This window comes from Chelonia mydas, chromosome 13 (genome assembly GCF_015237465.2).
Source record: "Chelonia mydas isolate rCheMyd1 chromosome 13, rCheMyd1.pri.v2, whole genome shotgun sequence".
NCBI classification, from domain to species: domain Eukaryota; kingdom Metazoa; phylum Chordata; order Testudines; family Cheloniidae; genus Chelonia; species Chelonia mydas.
This window is the reverse complement of record NC_051253.2, coordinates 30364195-30378788: the sequence shown is the minus strand read 5'-3', so window position 1 is coordinate 30378788 and position 14594 is coordinate 30364195. Positions and strand designations below refer to the sequence as shown.

General features: G+C 48.2%; 1 protein-coding gene across 4 annotated transcripts in view; it reads right to left on the bottom strand.

Moving 5' to 3' along the window:
• NDRG3 (NDRG family member 3) overlaps positions 1–11385 on the bottom strand; it is a 124500-nt gene extending 113115 nt beyond the window's left edge. The window contains exon 1 of one of the 4 annotated variants that reach the window (XM_043526805.1): positions 11216–11385. In XM_043526805.1, the coding sequence (XP_043382740.1) occupies positions 11216–11259 (44 nt within the window). In that variant the 5' untranslated portion in view covers positions 11260–11385. Of the gene's footprint in view, positions 1–10818; positions 10935–11215 lie in introns of those variants that run through there. The other 3 variants (XM_037915664.2, XM_043526804.1, XM_037915663.2) reach the window with 3 other exon arrangements.
• Positions 11386–14594: the final 3209 nt, after the last annotated feature.

The window sequence follows — 14594 nt, the reverse complement described above, 5'->3', positions numbered from 1 at the left end:
AACTAAGTGTGGACGGAGGCAAAACTAAGTCGACTTAGGTAGTTATAACTTTGTAGTTTAGACAAGCCCTAGCATCCAAGCACTTCTCCCAGTGGATATCCCGCCACTGTGGAGTAGCAGCAATCATGGGCCTGGCAAGAGTTCAAAGGAAGACATGGCCTGGTCCACTGTCAGTTTTCGTATCTTTCCTTTCCTCTTCTGAATGTCACCGCCACAGGGCTTACTCCATGAACACAGCAATCAGCCACTTACTCTCAGTCTACACTGATTGGTGAATGGCTCTCATATCACATCTAGGGCGTAGCAGTACAGGCAACTGCTAACAATTGCCTACTGGAAAGTGCAGCAGAACAAGGACAGATTAGCTGCTTCCCTCAGCCACTAGGGGAAATGCAACAAACACATTCAGTTCAGCCTGCAGGGAACTGTTTGGAGTGAAGCAGGTAGAGCACAAGAGATATTTTCAAAATCACTAAGGCCATGTCTACACTGATCAAAATGTGCTGAAAGAAAATTATTGCATGTTCACACTGTCTTCCTCTGTCAGCATAGTACATGCACACTTGGGGCAGTCGCATCGACAGTGAGAGCAATGCACTGTGGGTAGCTATCCCACAGTTCAGCTCTCCACCTTCTGCTGCTAGGTCTTGTGGGAAGGCGAAGCGGATAGCAGCTCATCATGGGTCTGGGCTCAATGTCCCATGAGGCATTTTTCCCCCCCTCCATTCCAGCATTCCATGTGCTTCCATCTTCAGTTCGTGGCATTTTTCAATGTCCTTTTGTTTTCTGCTCGCCCCGCCACCTGTGTCTGAAAGAATGGATCCTGCACTGCTCTCCAATGCTCTGCTAGCTGTCAGTAGCACATCGTGAATGGCAGTGTAGTTAATTGTGACATTCCAAACTCAACAGGATTCACAGTTGCATCATGTGCTGACATAGATAGGAGCAACATTAGATTACTTTTGGCATTCATGCAACAGCTGAACGTGGTGGACTGTCGCTTTTGGGCTCAGGAAACTAGCCCTGAGTGGTGGGATCACATTGTTATGCAGGTCTGAGATGAGCAGTGGCTGCACAACTTTCTGATGAGGAAAGCCACCTTCCTGGGACTGTGTACTGAGCGCGCCCCAACCCTGTGGCACAGGGACACCCAAGTGAGAGCTGCCCTCTCAGTGGAGAATTGCATGGCAATTGCCGTGTGGAAGCTGGTGACTCTGGACTGCTACCAGTTGGTCACAAATCAGTTTGGAGTCAGGAAGTCGACCACTGGGGCTGCGTTAACAAAAGTATGCAGAGCCATTAATTGCAACCTGCTGCGAAGGTCCGTGACTTTTGGCAATGTGCATGAAATAGTGGATGGCTATTGGGTTTCCCTAACTGCAGAGGGGCGATAGATGGCATGCTTATTCCAATTGTGGCACCAGACAATCTTGCGACAGAATACATCAGTAGGAAGGGATACTGCTCCATGGTGTTGCAGGCACTTGTGGATCACTTCAGGCGTTTCACTGAAATCAGTGCGGGGTGGTCCGGAAAGGTGCATGATGCATGTATCTTTAGGAACACCAGCCTGTATAGAAAGCTGCAAGCAGGGGCTTTCTTTCCAGACCAGAAGATTACAGTAGGGGACTTTGAAATGCCCATAGTGATTCTGGAAGACCTGGAGTACTCCCTAATGCCACGGCTCATGAAGCCTTTCATGGGAAACACAGATAGCAGTAAGGAGCGGTTCAACAAGAGGCTGAGCAGGTGCAGGATGACAGTGGAATGTGTGTTTGGCAGATTAAAGGCACGTTAGCAATGCCTTTATGGCAAGTTAGACCTCAATGAGGATAATATTCCCATGGCCATAGCTGTGTGCTGCACACTGCACAATATTTGTGAAGGAAAGGGTGAAAAGTTTGCTCAGACTGCTGAGGCAGAACACTTGCCTGCAGCTTTCGAGCAGCCAGATACCAGGGCTATTAGAGGGGCACAAAGGGGGGCCAATTTGAAACAGGGAGGCTTTGAAGATGAGAACCAGTAACGTATATTGCTATGCTCTGGACTAGTACTTAATGAAATCAAGTTTTCCAAGGAAGCACTTGTGATTTTGTGGCCTAGGATTCGATGTAAGTGATTTAACTTCTTGTTTATTTGTTGCTGCCATCTGCTATCAAAATTTGCAGGAAATAAAGAGTTATTCAAAAAACATTCAAAAAACTTTGCTTTTATTGCACGCACACAATTGCGGGGCGGAGGAAGAAGGTACCAGGGCAAGGTTGACTTTCAGAGCTGTGTGTAAGTCCAGCTATCATTTGAAAAGGTGTCCTTGGGGGTGGAGTGACCAGGAAAGCAAGACATCCCAGACAGCAGAAAGGACCTCAGGTGGAATTTGGGGAGGGCATCGCAAACAGTTTTGAATGTGCTGAAAGGGAAGGTGAGTATGCACGCATCTGCTCAGTCTGGAGGGTTATGAGGGACTGTATCATCTCAGTTTGCCTCTCCATAACTTTAAACATCCTCTTCATTGCTTCCCTAGCGTAGGTCTCACTTTTTTTTCTGCACCTGCCTTTCAACTTCCCTCCTCTGTCTGCATTCCCTGTTTTCTGCATCTGAGCACTGATCACCTCCTGGAATATGTCTTCCTTGCTCCATCTTGGGCACTCTCTTATCTGGCAGAGGCACCTCCACCAGTGTGTACTGCGTGCCTCTGAAGGCCACATCTGAAGCAGCACAAGGAACAATACACAGAAGCATGATTGTTAAGTACACACACAGCATTGAAACAGTACAGTAAAATACACCTCTAGTAACATACCAATCACTTTCTCTCTGATCTTTGACAAGCACACATGCTGGGAAATACCCCAAGCATGGTGAGTTTACCCCAGGGTGAGGGATATTGTACATGGGGAGAAAATCAATATGAAAAGATTGCGGTGCAGTGGACTAGGGACAAGAATCTAAATTTTCCAATTCTTTTCCACAGGCAGGGGTCATTGTAGCAGATATCTCACTCTTGAGGGTAAGCAGGGAAGCAAGGATTACTACACACTTGCAGCTTCCACCCCAGTCCCTATACTGCTCCCCAGTCCCCCTGCTTTGGTCCCTGCGCAAACGATTGCAGAATGGTGCGGGAAAGTTTCCTTCAATGGGGGAAAAAGAACAAAGCAGCTCTGCCAAGGAACATTTAGCAGAGGATTGGAGAGTCCCCCCCGGAAAGTTTCCTAAAGATCTCTCTGGAGGATTCCCATAAAAATCTCGGTGTGCCTCAACACTCTGCTCCACTATACTGCTTAGCTGCACAAGGAAATGTCCAGCACACAAAAACACAGCCACTGTTGTACATTTCTATGCCCTCAACCCACCTCTGCACTTCACAAAGCAAAATTACTTACTAGGGGTCTCCTCTCTCCTGCTTCTTGCTCTGCCAAGATTGGCTAGACACCTCTGGAGTGGAGAACAGCTCCTGAATGGACACACCACTGGGTGACCCCAGCTTGGGCTCCACCTCGTCATCTGCCTCCACCTCTTTGTTAATGACTTCGTCCTCTGGGTTAGATCCACTTTCCCCTGGCTCCAGCCCTGCCGAAGTATCCACAGGGCTCTTTGCAGCAGAGTTGCCACCAAGGATAGCGTCCAACTTTATAAAAATGGCAGATCTGGGGCGTAGCTCCAGAGCGATGGTTTGCCTCCCTCGCCTTCTGGTACGCCTGCCTCAGCTCCTTGATCTCTGCTCTGAACTGCAGTGGGTACCGATCACAGCCCTTTTCACACAAGCTTTGAGAAATCTGCCCGTAGGTATCGACATTCCTGCAGCTAGGGTACAGCTGGGACCGCACAGCCTCCTCTCCCCAAATACTGAGCACATCCAGCAGCTGCACATTGGTCCAAGTGGGAGAGCGTTTGCTGCATGGAGCCGCCATGGTCAACTGGGAAGATGCGATGTGAGCTCTCCACACCAAGCAAACAGGAAGTGGAATTTTAAAAATTCCCCTGGCTTTAAAGGAGGAGGCATGGACAGTTGCTTACCTGGCTTCAGGGCAGCAGAGTTGAAACTGCTGACCAGAGTGGTCAGGATGGGCATTGTGGGACACCTTCTGGAGGCCAATGAGAGTGATAAAATGTCTACACTGGCACTTCAGCGACAAAACTTTTGCGTAAAAAGCCCTATGACTTTTGTTGCCAAAAGTGGCATTGCAGTGTGTACACCTCCACTGTTTCATTGCCAAAAGCTGCCTTTTGGTGAAAAAACTCTGGAGTGTAGACAAGGCCCCAGTTTGGAAGGATGGCAGAACTATTTCCAAGCAGACTAACTCAATCTCTCTTGGCCCCAGACCTCCATGGCAGTGAAAACGCGGAGGCCAAGGGACAGCCTACCAGGTCACTGCCAAGGCAGAAATAATGCAGTGCTATTTTCTGTAAAGCCTCTTAAGCTACTCTGAGGAGATAAGTCCTGAGATCACTCCAGATTCTGTTTGACCTCAGATACGCAAATGTGTGCCCACAAGTGAAAGAAAGCTCAAGCCAGCCAGTACACATCAGAATGCAGAGTGTAAAGAAGGAAGCAACAGCTTGGGAAAGAGGAGATTGTACACATGTATACTTCCAGACTGAGGATGCTTCTCCACAATAAACAAACAGATTCAAAATGTGAAATTGAGCAGGGTCTGTCCCAAGGCACAGACTTGTAACTGTTCTCAGGCAAGTGCCATGGACAATCAGGTTACTGAAAAATTAAACACCGTATTTATATGCAATCTTAGTTGTCTAACGGTAACACCTAAGCTAAGGAACACAAGTCTGCAATCTACAAAAACCCAATGTAAACACTGAACAGCACTTCCCAAGTGTCAGGATGAGTGCCAGATGACACAAGTTTCCTATCTCTGTCTGACTCAGCATGTTTTTGACAATTACTTCAAATGGGGCTATATCAATTACTGAAGTCAAACTGTATATTGAAGGTACGTTATGAACTATTATTAAAGTTCCAACTACTTTTTTAAACTCAGATTTTTAGGCTCATGGGGACCATTATGATCACCTACACCGGTGTCCTGAATAGCATGCACAGGTCTGAGAATGTCACCCAATAATTCCTGCATCAGGCCCAAATTACGTTATCCTCACAATGTCTGACAACTGCCCCAAATACTCGAATATCTCATTTGGAGTGGGACACAATGACACCCTGTCTCCCGAAACTAGTCTCATAGCCCCATGTGATCACATTCAGTCTTAGAATAAAGCTCCTTGGAATCAGTTCAATACTGATGCTGAGGCAATATTATCAATGTCAATTAAAGTGTGATGATGAGACACCAATATTTATATTCAAAAACCAAACTAGGTTCTGCTACCACAAAGTATAAAATTTCAGTATGAGTCATTTATGTGGGTTTAATCCAGCGAGAGCCTTTGTCTGTAGAGCTTGAATAATCCAATGCTGGAGCCCAAGGACCAGTCAGTCATTTATTGAGAACATTGTACAGGTTTTCATTTGCTTATCTAGCTACAAGCAAACAACTCTGGATAGCATTCCAGCTGCCAAGTTAAAAACAGAGGCGTCAAGATGAACCAAGGCCTCCATTACAGGAATGTCCAATAATGCAGTTAGAACAGCAGAAGGATAAAACCTCTCACCTTCCTCCTTCACTACATCAGTTATGCTGGGCCAAGACAGCTGTCCTGCAGACAGTCCAAATACATCCAGAGCTACTCCCCAATCCCAGGTATAGCATACACTTTACAAACACAGTCTACAGAATACACTGCTGCCAGATTATGAGAAGATAAGCTGTGGTTATGGAAGGTTACAATGTCAGCACTGAATAAAGCTATAGAAACGAGCTCACTAAGTACTCAGCTTTTACTGTTTTAAAAAGACACAACTGTGATAATCTAGGAGATAGCTATGATTTAAAGGGATACTGAATAACTAAAATTGAAAATTCACAGTGTCAGTTATTAAAGCTGAAAATTTTAACAATCTACTTTTCAACAATTTTATTGTGTACTTTTTGCACTTAACAGCGCAATTAAAACAGATGCATTATATTTTAGGTGTAGTCAATTTCATTTTCTGATTCTCATGTACTACCACATGGCTGCAATGTTTTGATTGAAGATGTAGTGGGGGAATGTTTAAATTGAAAAAGAACCCAAACTGTCTTTTTAAAATAATTTTGTGAAAAATTCTAATATTCAGTTCTACTTTAAAAAAAAACTAATTATGGGACCTACTTGACGGAGCCCCTTTAAATCTAAATGTACAGGTATGTTTTCCATCTAAAAAGATGACTAACGTTAAATACGAGCTATTTAGAGATCCACTGGAGGAGTTTTAAAGGTGACCTGTGAGTAAAAAACATGAATCAAACAGCTTTTGTTAATAATGAAAAATGATCTCAGTTTACGTGCAAAGTTCCATGAGGAATACAAATAGGGCTATGACACACAGCAGACAGCCAGCTCCAGTGCCTCTGTTACAAAGATGAACACTTATTTTGTTCCCAGCCTAGAGCTTCCTCCCGCTTCCCAACCCTGTACTGTGTAACCCATAACCTAGTTCACCAGAAAAGCTCTAGTTTTCTGGAGAGAGCCTCCCAATGACTCTATTGAAATCCCACTTTTTATTTTATTGAAATCTCATTTCAACTGTTTGCCCAGTCACACTCCCATAACCCATCGGTCTCTGCCACCACTCCCTGCTGTGCCTTCCCTAGAAACAATCAAGTTCCCAAGTGTCCCTGTGCAGAGCCCTAGTACTTTCACCCACCAGTCTCTCCTCATGAGCTGTGCACATTAGGACAAAACAAAAAACATGCTGTTGCACAATTTGCACTCTCTTGGGTTGGGAGGACACCAGACTTCAACAGGGAGGAGGGCAGACAGAGCACTGAGGCAGTGGGGCCCTTAACTCTTAAGTCAGTGAGGGAGAGGGTGCTGGATGTCTTTACAGGGCAGACAAAGGTCAAAAGGATGGCAGGGGGAAGTGCCAATTCTCTCACAACGGTAAGTTTCCCCCAGTATAATCCACCCATCCTCTCACACCCCACTGCAACCCAGCTGTGCTTCCCAAACATGATTTCCCCCCCGCCTTCCCCGAGACCTTCCAGGGTGCAATCCACACCAGTGAGGTGCTGTGTAACCACCTGCCCTGCAACCTGGGGTGCTTTACAGTGTTTCTTAATAAGATGTTTATTTAAGCTTTGCTGTTGTAGTTCTCCTCCAAATTGCTCACAAAAAGCCTGCCAACATGTAATTCACTCCCCGAATGTCTGTGTGCAGCCACAGCCCTGGTCCAGAACCTCTGATCTCTGCAGCCTGTCAGAAAACACTAGCCACACCCTGGCTCCCATCAGCCTTGGTTACTATTTGCCCAACACACTCCCAGTCCCGAATTTTCCCCCAAAACGTGTATGCTGCGCCATCCAGCTCTCTCCTGGCCATCCCAGATACATGAGGTCCATTGTCCCTCTAAGGGTACAACATCTGTCATCTTAAATAGAGTTACCCAAACAGTTTAACTTATAAACACACTGGATTTGATTAAACAAAAAAAGTTTATTAACAAAAGAAAATATGATTTTAAATGCATTCAAGTGTAGACATTACAGTTAGAAATGGTTACAAAAAACCAACAAATCCTTTCTGATGCTAAAACTTAACAAATTAGGCTTGATCTAAGGCAAAGTTCTTACCCATATGCGCCTGTCAGCATTACTGACCAGCCTTATTGGTCAGGACCTCTCCCACAAAGTCCAACAGTTGATTTTTTTTTGTCTTCTTAGAGGCAAAGGGGGGGGAGTCTTTTGGGGTGTTTGCCCCTCACCTTTATAGCTCATTTCCCCATTTGAAATGCAAGCTCTTGAGAAAAGAAAAGGAGGACTTGTGGCACCTTAGAGACGAAAAAATTTGTTTGAGCATAAGCTTTCGTGGGATGAAGTGAGCTGTAGCTCACAAAAGCTTATACTCAAATAAATGTGTTTGTCTCTAAGGCGCCACAAGTCCTCCTTTTCTTTTTGCGGATACAGACAAACACGGCTGCTACTCTGAAAGCTCTTGAGAGTTATTTCTACGTAAAAGTTCTTTCCAGCTGAGGGCCAGCTGGCATGAAATCTCCTGGTGAAGAGTCCCAGGCTATTTTTTCCACACTCCTGTTTGCCAAAATGCACATCTTCTTTGTCCCCTGCCTTTTCCCTTTCATTGTCCGAGGACTCTGTTAACTTGACATAAACCCACATCCCTTTGTTTAAGGCCTGTTTTGTCTAATTGTTGCTTCATGAGTTTAAACATACCTCACCAACACCACTTTACATAAAATTCATAACTTTACATACAATGATGCCACACACATTTCACCATGATATTATTGACCAGTGAATTACGAGTTTTCCAATTATACCTTACAAGGCATACTTTGTGCAAAGTATATTACAGAAGTGTGTACAGGGTGAATACAGGCTGCATTCAGTCACACCCTCTCAAACCTCTTCTAATCCACAGTAAGATGGATCACTCTCCTACAGGCTTTGGGCTCCCTCCTCAACAAGGCCTAATCATACTGTGCTCTCAGACCTGCTGCTAACTTGAGTGGGGAGATATTGGACCAAGCACTAGAACATAAGTCTCTTCCATGGCAATGCAACTTCTCAACCTGTGCAACAAGACCAACTGTCAGTAGGGCTCTTGCAGCACAGAATTTTAGGAGAATGTTTAATATGGTCCCAAAAGCAGCTAAATTAACAACCACAATATTTTTGAATAACTCATTCTGCCTTACATTAATATCAGGTAAATGTAGGCACAGAGCCAAATGAAGCTGCAAATCAGGAAAAAATTGTCACAACCAACTCCTCTCCCCACTCACCCCTAGACAAAATGTCACTGATTTAAGGAATATCTTGTTTTCATCTCCCAAAAACAATTACATTTAGGCAGACTTTGCATACTCCTGATGTGCTGAATTCCTTCCTATCTTTATCAGAGGCTCTCAGCACAATATTTTAAAGCCATTTGATTTTTTTTTTAAATTTGCAGCTGACCTTCAATGAAGTCAGAGTGATCAAGAAAAAAAAAAAAAACCCACAAAAAACATCAATACATCAGTGACTAAGGTTTATCTATGCCGTAGTTTTCCCCAGCACCACGAAGGCTTCCATAACAATCATGGATGATTTCAATGAATAAAACACATACATCTGTAAACCAGATTGAGACCACAGCCTTAAAATATACTTTTTAAAAATGGGAATATAAAGAGATTATTTACTAAAAACATGACATGAAAACCACTTAGGGGCGAGTAGCAGGAGGAGCTAAAAACGTAATTCAGGCAGAACCTACCCTTTCATGTTTCTAGCCCTTCTGTTTGCAAAGAAAACCTTAGGAATGAGACAGCAAGGTTGTGCTAAATTTGCAGACAGACAGTGCCAATGCTTACTCCTCAGCAGCAGGAGAGTGAAATCTGACAATTGTATTACTGCTCAGTGTTCTGTCATGTCAATTTCATTCTGCTACCTGCAAAAACCTTGAGTAGCAACAGATGCAAGCGCTGGAGCACACCCCAAAATAACAGAAGATGGGGAAGGTGTAGTAAAAATCAGCCCTGCCTAAACAATCAGGTCTGGCTAATGGAGAAGACATCTGGCTTCTCTCCTTTTCAGCAAGGAGAGGTGAGCAGAGGCTTTTCACAACATGAAGCCCAGGATCAGGCATAACATCCTGGTAGGAACTGGAGCACCCTCCCAATACAAGCAGCCAGGGATGAGACTAGACTTCTCAGACATTTGGGCCCTGGACCTCACTTCTTGACTGTCTTCCCCCTTCCCCCCCCCCCCCCATCAGTCCCAGGCTGGCAGATTTCTGGCAGCCTGGGGTTAAATATCATTCCTTCAAAGTTTCCGGCACTGCATTGCTTCTCTGGTTTAGGGAGCTAGAAAACTGGGAAAGAATCCTTTCTGCAAGTATCCAGTTACTTAACACAGGTGATGCAGAAGCCAACATTTATAGCATCAGGTTACCAAATTTACAGGCTATTCCCCTATAAGAGTGGGGTTAAGATTTTTATCTGAGCCCATTATTTACAACTCAGGCAGGGATAAAGGAACCCTATTACAACTTACTCTATTTCTAATTAAGATTTTCTGCTCACTTTTGAAAGTTCCAGGAATCAGTGTTGATAGAGATGAAGTCCTGAGAACTGGAATACTAGAAGTTTGAAACCTTAGATCTTTTGGGAGCTTGAGTTGGGGGGGGGGGGGGGGGGGGGGGGGAGTGCCAAAAAGTCAACCCACACCATTAAACAATCCAAAGAGCTGAACAAGAGGTTGAAGAAATTCACCAGAAGCCTGCATTACAATCCATTTGCCTGAGTACTAGATAACTTTCGTTAAGGTATGAGAGGGTACGTCTATAGTTAAAATACTAAGGAGTTGCAGCAGCAGCACCACTGTAGCGTTAAAGGCTTTGTTGACACGAGCACTTTTGTTGGTCAGGGGTGTGAAAAAACACCCCTCCACCCCCCAGGCATAAGCTTCACAGACAAAAGCGCCAGTGTGGACAACGCGATGTCAGAGGGGGACACTGTCCCACCGCCACTGCCTGGGGGCGGTTTAATTATGCCAGCAGGAGAGCTCACTCCCATCAGCGTACAGCGGCTACACAGGAGACCTTAGGGCGGCGCAGCCTCAGTGTAGACGCTATGCCAAAGGAAGCGGCCCTGCCGTCAGCAGAGCACTCCAGCTCCGCGGGCGGTGAAGAATTTTCCCGTGGACCTAACGCGGTCTGGGCGGTCTATGGCCTCCCCCCACGCCTGCGACACGACCATACCAGCGCAAGCTCCCAGCGCAGACTGGTCCTGAACGACAGAGGGCGCGGAGAGCTACCCGCATCCCCGCCGCTTGCTCGGCTGCCCCCGGCTGGCTGCTCCAGGGGGCCGCCGGGGCGCCCCAGGGCAGTTCCCCAGTCGCGGCTCCCTTTCCCCGGAATCGCGTCCCGCCCTTCGGCTTCGCGCCGCCTGGGGAAGGGACCATCCCTCGCCCGGTGCCCGGTGCCCACCCCAGCGCGGGCAGGGGCTGCCCGCCGCCCCGAGCACAGCGGGCGGGGAGAGCCCAGCGCCCTGCCCGGGCTCAGGGGACCAGGGCCCGCAAGAGCCCCCGCCCCGCCCGTAGGCGGGAAGGGGGCGCTCTGCGCCGGGCCCCGCCGGAGAGCCCCTCCAGGCTCTTACCGGGCTCGCAGGGAGAGCGGCAGCTCCGGCGCTGGCACCAGCATGTGAGAGTCCGGAGCGCGCCTGCGCACTGCGCGGCCAAGAGCCCGGGGCTCCTGCACAGGCGCAGAGCTGCGGCAGGTCTCAGAACTACAAACAAGATGGCGGCGGCGCTGAGGGGAAAGGGAACCGGGGGGCGGGGCTGCGTGAGCAGCAGCTCTTCTTCCCTCGACGGCCCCGGGGCTGGCTCGTGCCAGGCCCGACCCGTCCCAGAGCAGGGCCGGGCTGGGCTGGGGTTATGGCCTAGCAGGGCCAGTCCCACTATGGGGCCAGGGCTGGGTGTGACACCCCCTCACCCCAGCTCGCCGCGGCGCTGGCAGGAACCCTCCTTGGAACCTAGCCCTGGCTGCGGAGCAGAGGCTGAGCCGCCAGCCCATGGTGGCCAGGTGCCACCATCCCCACCAGGCTCCGAGATCGTGGCTGCGTGTTGCCATCCCCGCCTGGCTCCTTGGCCTGGCTTGGTTCTTAAGGCCTCAGTGCCTCCCTGGCTCCGCACCTGGGTGCGAACCTGGGGCAACGAGGGAAGGATGGCTAGGGGAGAGCGCTGCAGTGCGTCTCCTTGGCAACTGAGGCCACCTGGAGCACAGCACCCCTCCTCTGCACTGGCTTCCCGTACAATGGCAGCTCACGTTCAAGGTCTCGGTGCTTAACTTTACAGCACCTCCTGGAGTCCAAACAGACTGGTTAAAGCTCAGGGACAAAGAGCGTGGTCAACAGCTTCACCCCTGTGGCATGCTCAGTGGAATGGACCTCTCAACAATACCAGTCCTTTTGTTTATTGCCTGTGACCTGTCCGTGACTTCTACTAAAAATAACCATGACTGATAGTATAATCTAATTCCATGCAGAATACTGTAGCTTGCACAGTCCCTTCAGAGCAAAGCAGGTAGAGGACAGCTCTTGTTCCCTCTCGCAGTGGGCTCAGTCACATATTAATGGAGCTTAACAGTAGCTCTGATGGTTAAAATTGCTACAGTTCTGGCAAAGTCGCTATAGTTTCCCAAACAGATTGAGGTGGGTATATTAAAAATCCTTCTCTAAACAACCTAACAGCCTTAATACCTCTACAAGGTGCTTAGACCTATTCTGAGCAAGGTTAGATGACATAGGCCATGTCTATACTACACTGTCACCGTTAAAACTTTTGTTGCTCAGGGATGTGGAAAAAAAAAAAACACACCCCGAATGACAAAAGTGATAACGACAAAAGGTGCCCGTGTGGACAGCGCTTCATCAGCGGGAGACACGCTCCCAGCAACAAAGCTCCACCCCTCATTGGAGGTGGTTTTATTTTGTTGCCAGGAGAGCTTTCTCCCGGCGACAAAGAGCGGCTACACTGCACACCTTACAATACTGCAGCAGCAGCACTGTAGTGCAGTGTAGACATAGCCATTGTGCTGTAAGCACCTACTAGTCTGTGTACACTGGAGCTCCCAACAGCACTGACTCAGGAGGAGCTTAACCAGTATTAGTCACAGTAGGAAATGTTTTAAATTTCTTTGTGTAGACAATACTATAAATCAGCCATTAGCTATAATTGATGAGGAATGTAAGTGTGCAATGCAGATTACATGGGTTTAAAATATTGGAATCCTCTCTCCCACCCAGCAATGTGAAAGCAAGGCGCACTGGGGTTTGAACACCCCAAAGAGCAGGTATATGTGTGCACACCATTTAATTAGCAGGCCAGCAAGAAGGCAATCTCTTGTCACTAGAACCCAGAACAGAGCTACTGAGCTAAATATTCCTTTATAGTAGAGAATGGGCGCCCAAGTTCGAAGGAAAGATGAAGGCAAAGATAGAGATTGCACCAAGGAAGATATTAGGTGGGAGGAGGTATTGTTTCATGGTCTCTGTGTATATAATGTCTTCAGCAGTTTCCACAGTATGCATCCGATGAAGTGAGCTGTAGCTCACGAAAGCTTATGCTCAAATAAATTGGTTAGTCTCTAAGGTGCCACAAGTACTCCTTTTCTTATTAGGTGGGTGGTGATACTGGATATGAGAATGGTTTTACTCCTGATAAGAGGAAAGTGCTTCATTAAATCCATGGACGTTGCACTAGAACATTTTCCTGGAGAGGGTTTCCTGAGTTGATGTTGCTTGCATTCACAGTGCCCACCATGCTCTCATGCAGGACTGGCATTAGACACTTTGGCATGGTAGGCCACTGCTGCCCAGCATTGCAGAGGGGGCAAGAAACCCCGCTCGGCTGGGAAGCTTTCCCAACTGCCTGGATTGGAGCCACTCCTACCAAGTAGGCATCATAAACAGCCTACCCTATAACACCAGCCCTGGTTTCCTGTTCTTTCCTGTACCCTCTACATACACTCTGCTCCCATCTTGAAAGGGTACTTTACAGACCATTGCTGAGGGGTGTTTGGAACAGGGAGGCTTCCATTTTGGGGAGAACAGAATTGGAATTTTTCAGCTTGTTCTTGGCTGCCCTACTTCCCAGGCAATTGCCTTCCATGGCTGCCCGGCTTCCCAGGCAAACTGCTCCCCATGGGAAGGCAGCTGGCTGGGGAATTGGCTCCCTGAGCAGCTGCCTCCCCAGGGAGCTGGAGGCCAGAGGTGTTGGGGAGCCCTGGGAGGCAGCTGCCAGGGGAGTGGAGGAGCCTGGGCTGGCAACAAACCAAGTAGTTTTCCATCAAAACATTGATGGAATCGACACACTCCTGCAGAATGTTTTGGTTCCATTGAATCAGCATTTAGGGGCAGAAAAGTGTCAACCAGCTCTACGCTATGGCAATTCCTTGCCACAGACATTAATAGAACCTTGCAGGGACAGGGGTGCATGCATTTAACAGAGTAGCCATGCTATCATCTTGGCACCCTTGGTCTTCCTCCTCACCTTGTCTGCTTTTTGTTGCCTTGCCCCATCTAACAGAGGCTCTTTGGTGGCAGCATCTAGCATGGGGGAACCTCGCATAGGCTGGGGGAGCATAGCCTCCCCCAGCAGCCAGCGTGGCCCCACCCATGCTCCTCCTTGAAGCCCTGCTTTCCCTTCCCTGCTTGGTCCCAGCCTAGGCAGGCTGCTGCCTGCTCCTCTTCAGGGAAACAGCGTGCTGGGGCTGGGGCTAGGGTGGCCGGGACTTGGAGTGGCTGGGGCCACCCAGTGCTAAGGGGGCCCCAGGCACTGGGTGGGGGGGGTGGAGGTGCTGGGGCTGCCTGTTCTGTACTTGGGGACCAGAGGGCCGCTCACCGCCCGCCCACCCGCCCTGTGCTATGGGGCTGGGGGGCTGCACGCCACCCACCAGCCCTGTGCTGGGGGTGGGAGGGACATGCCGCCCACCCAGTGCTCTGGGGCTGGGAGGGGAGCTATGGCAGGGGAAGGGGG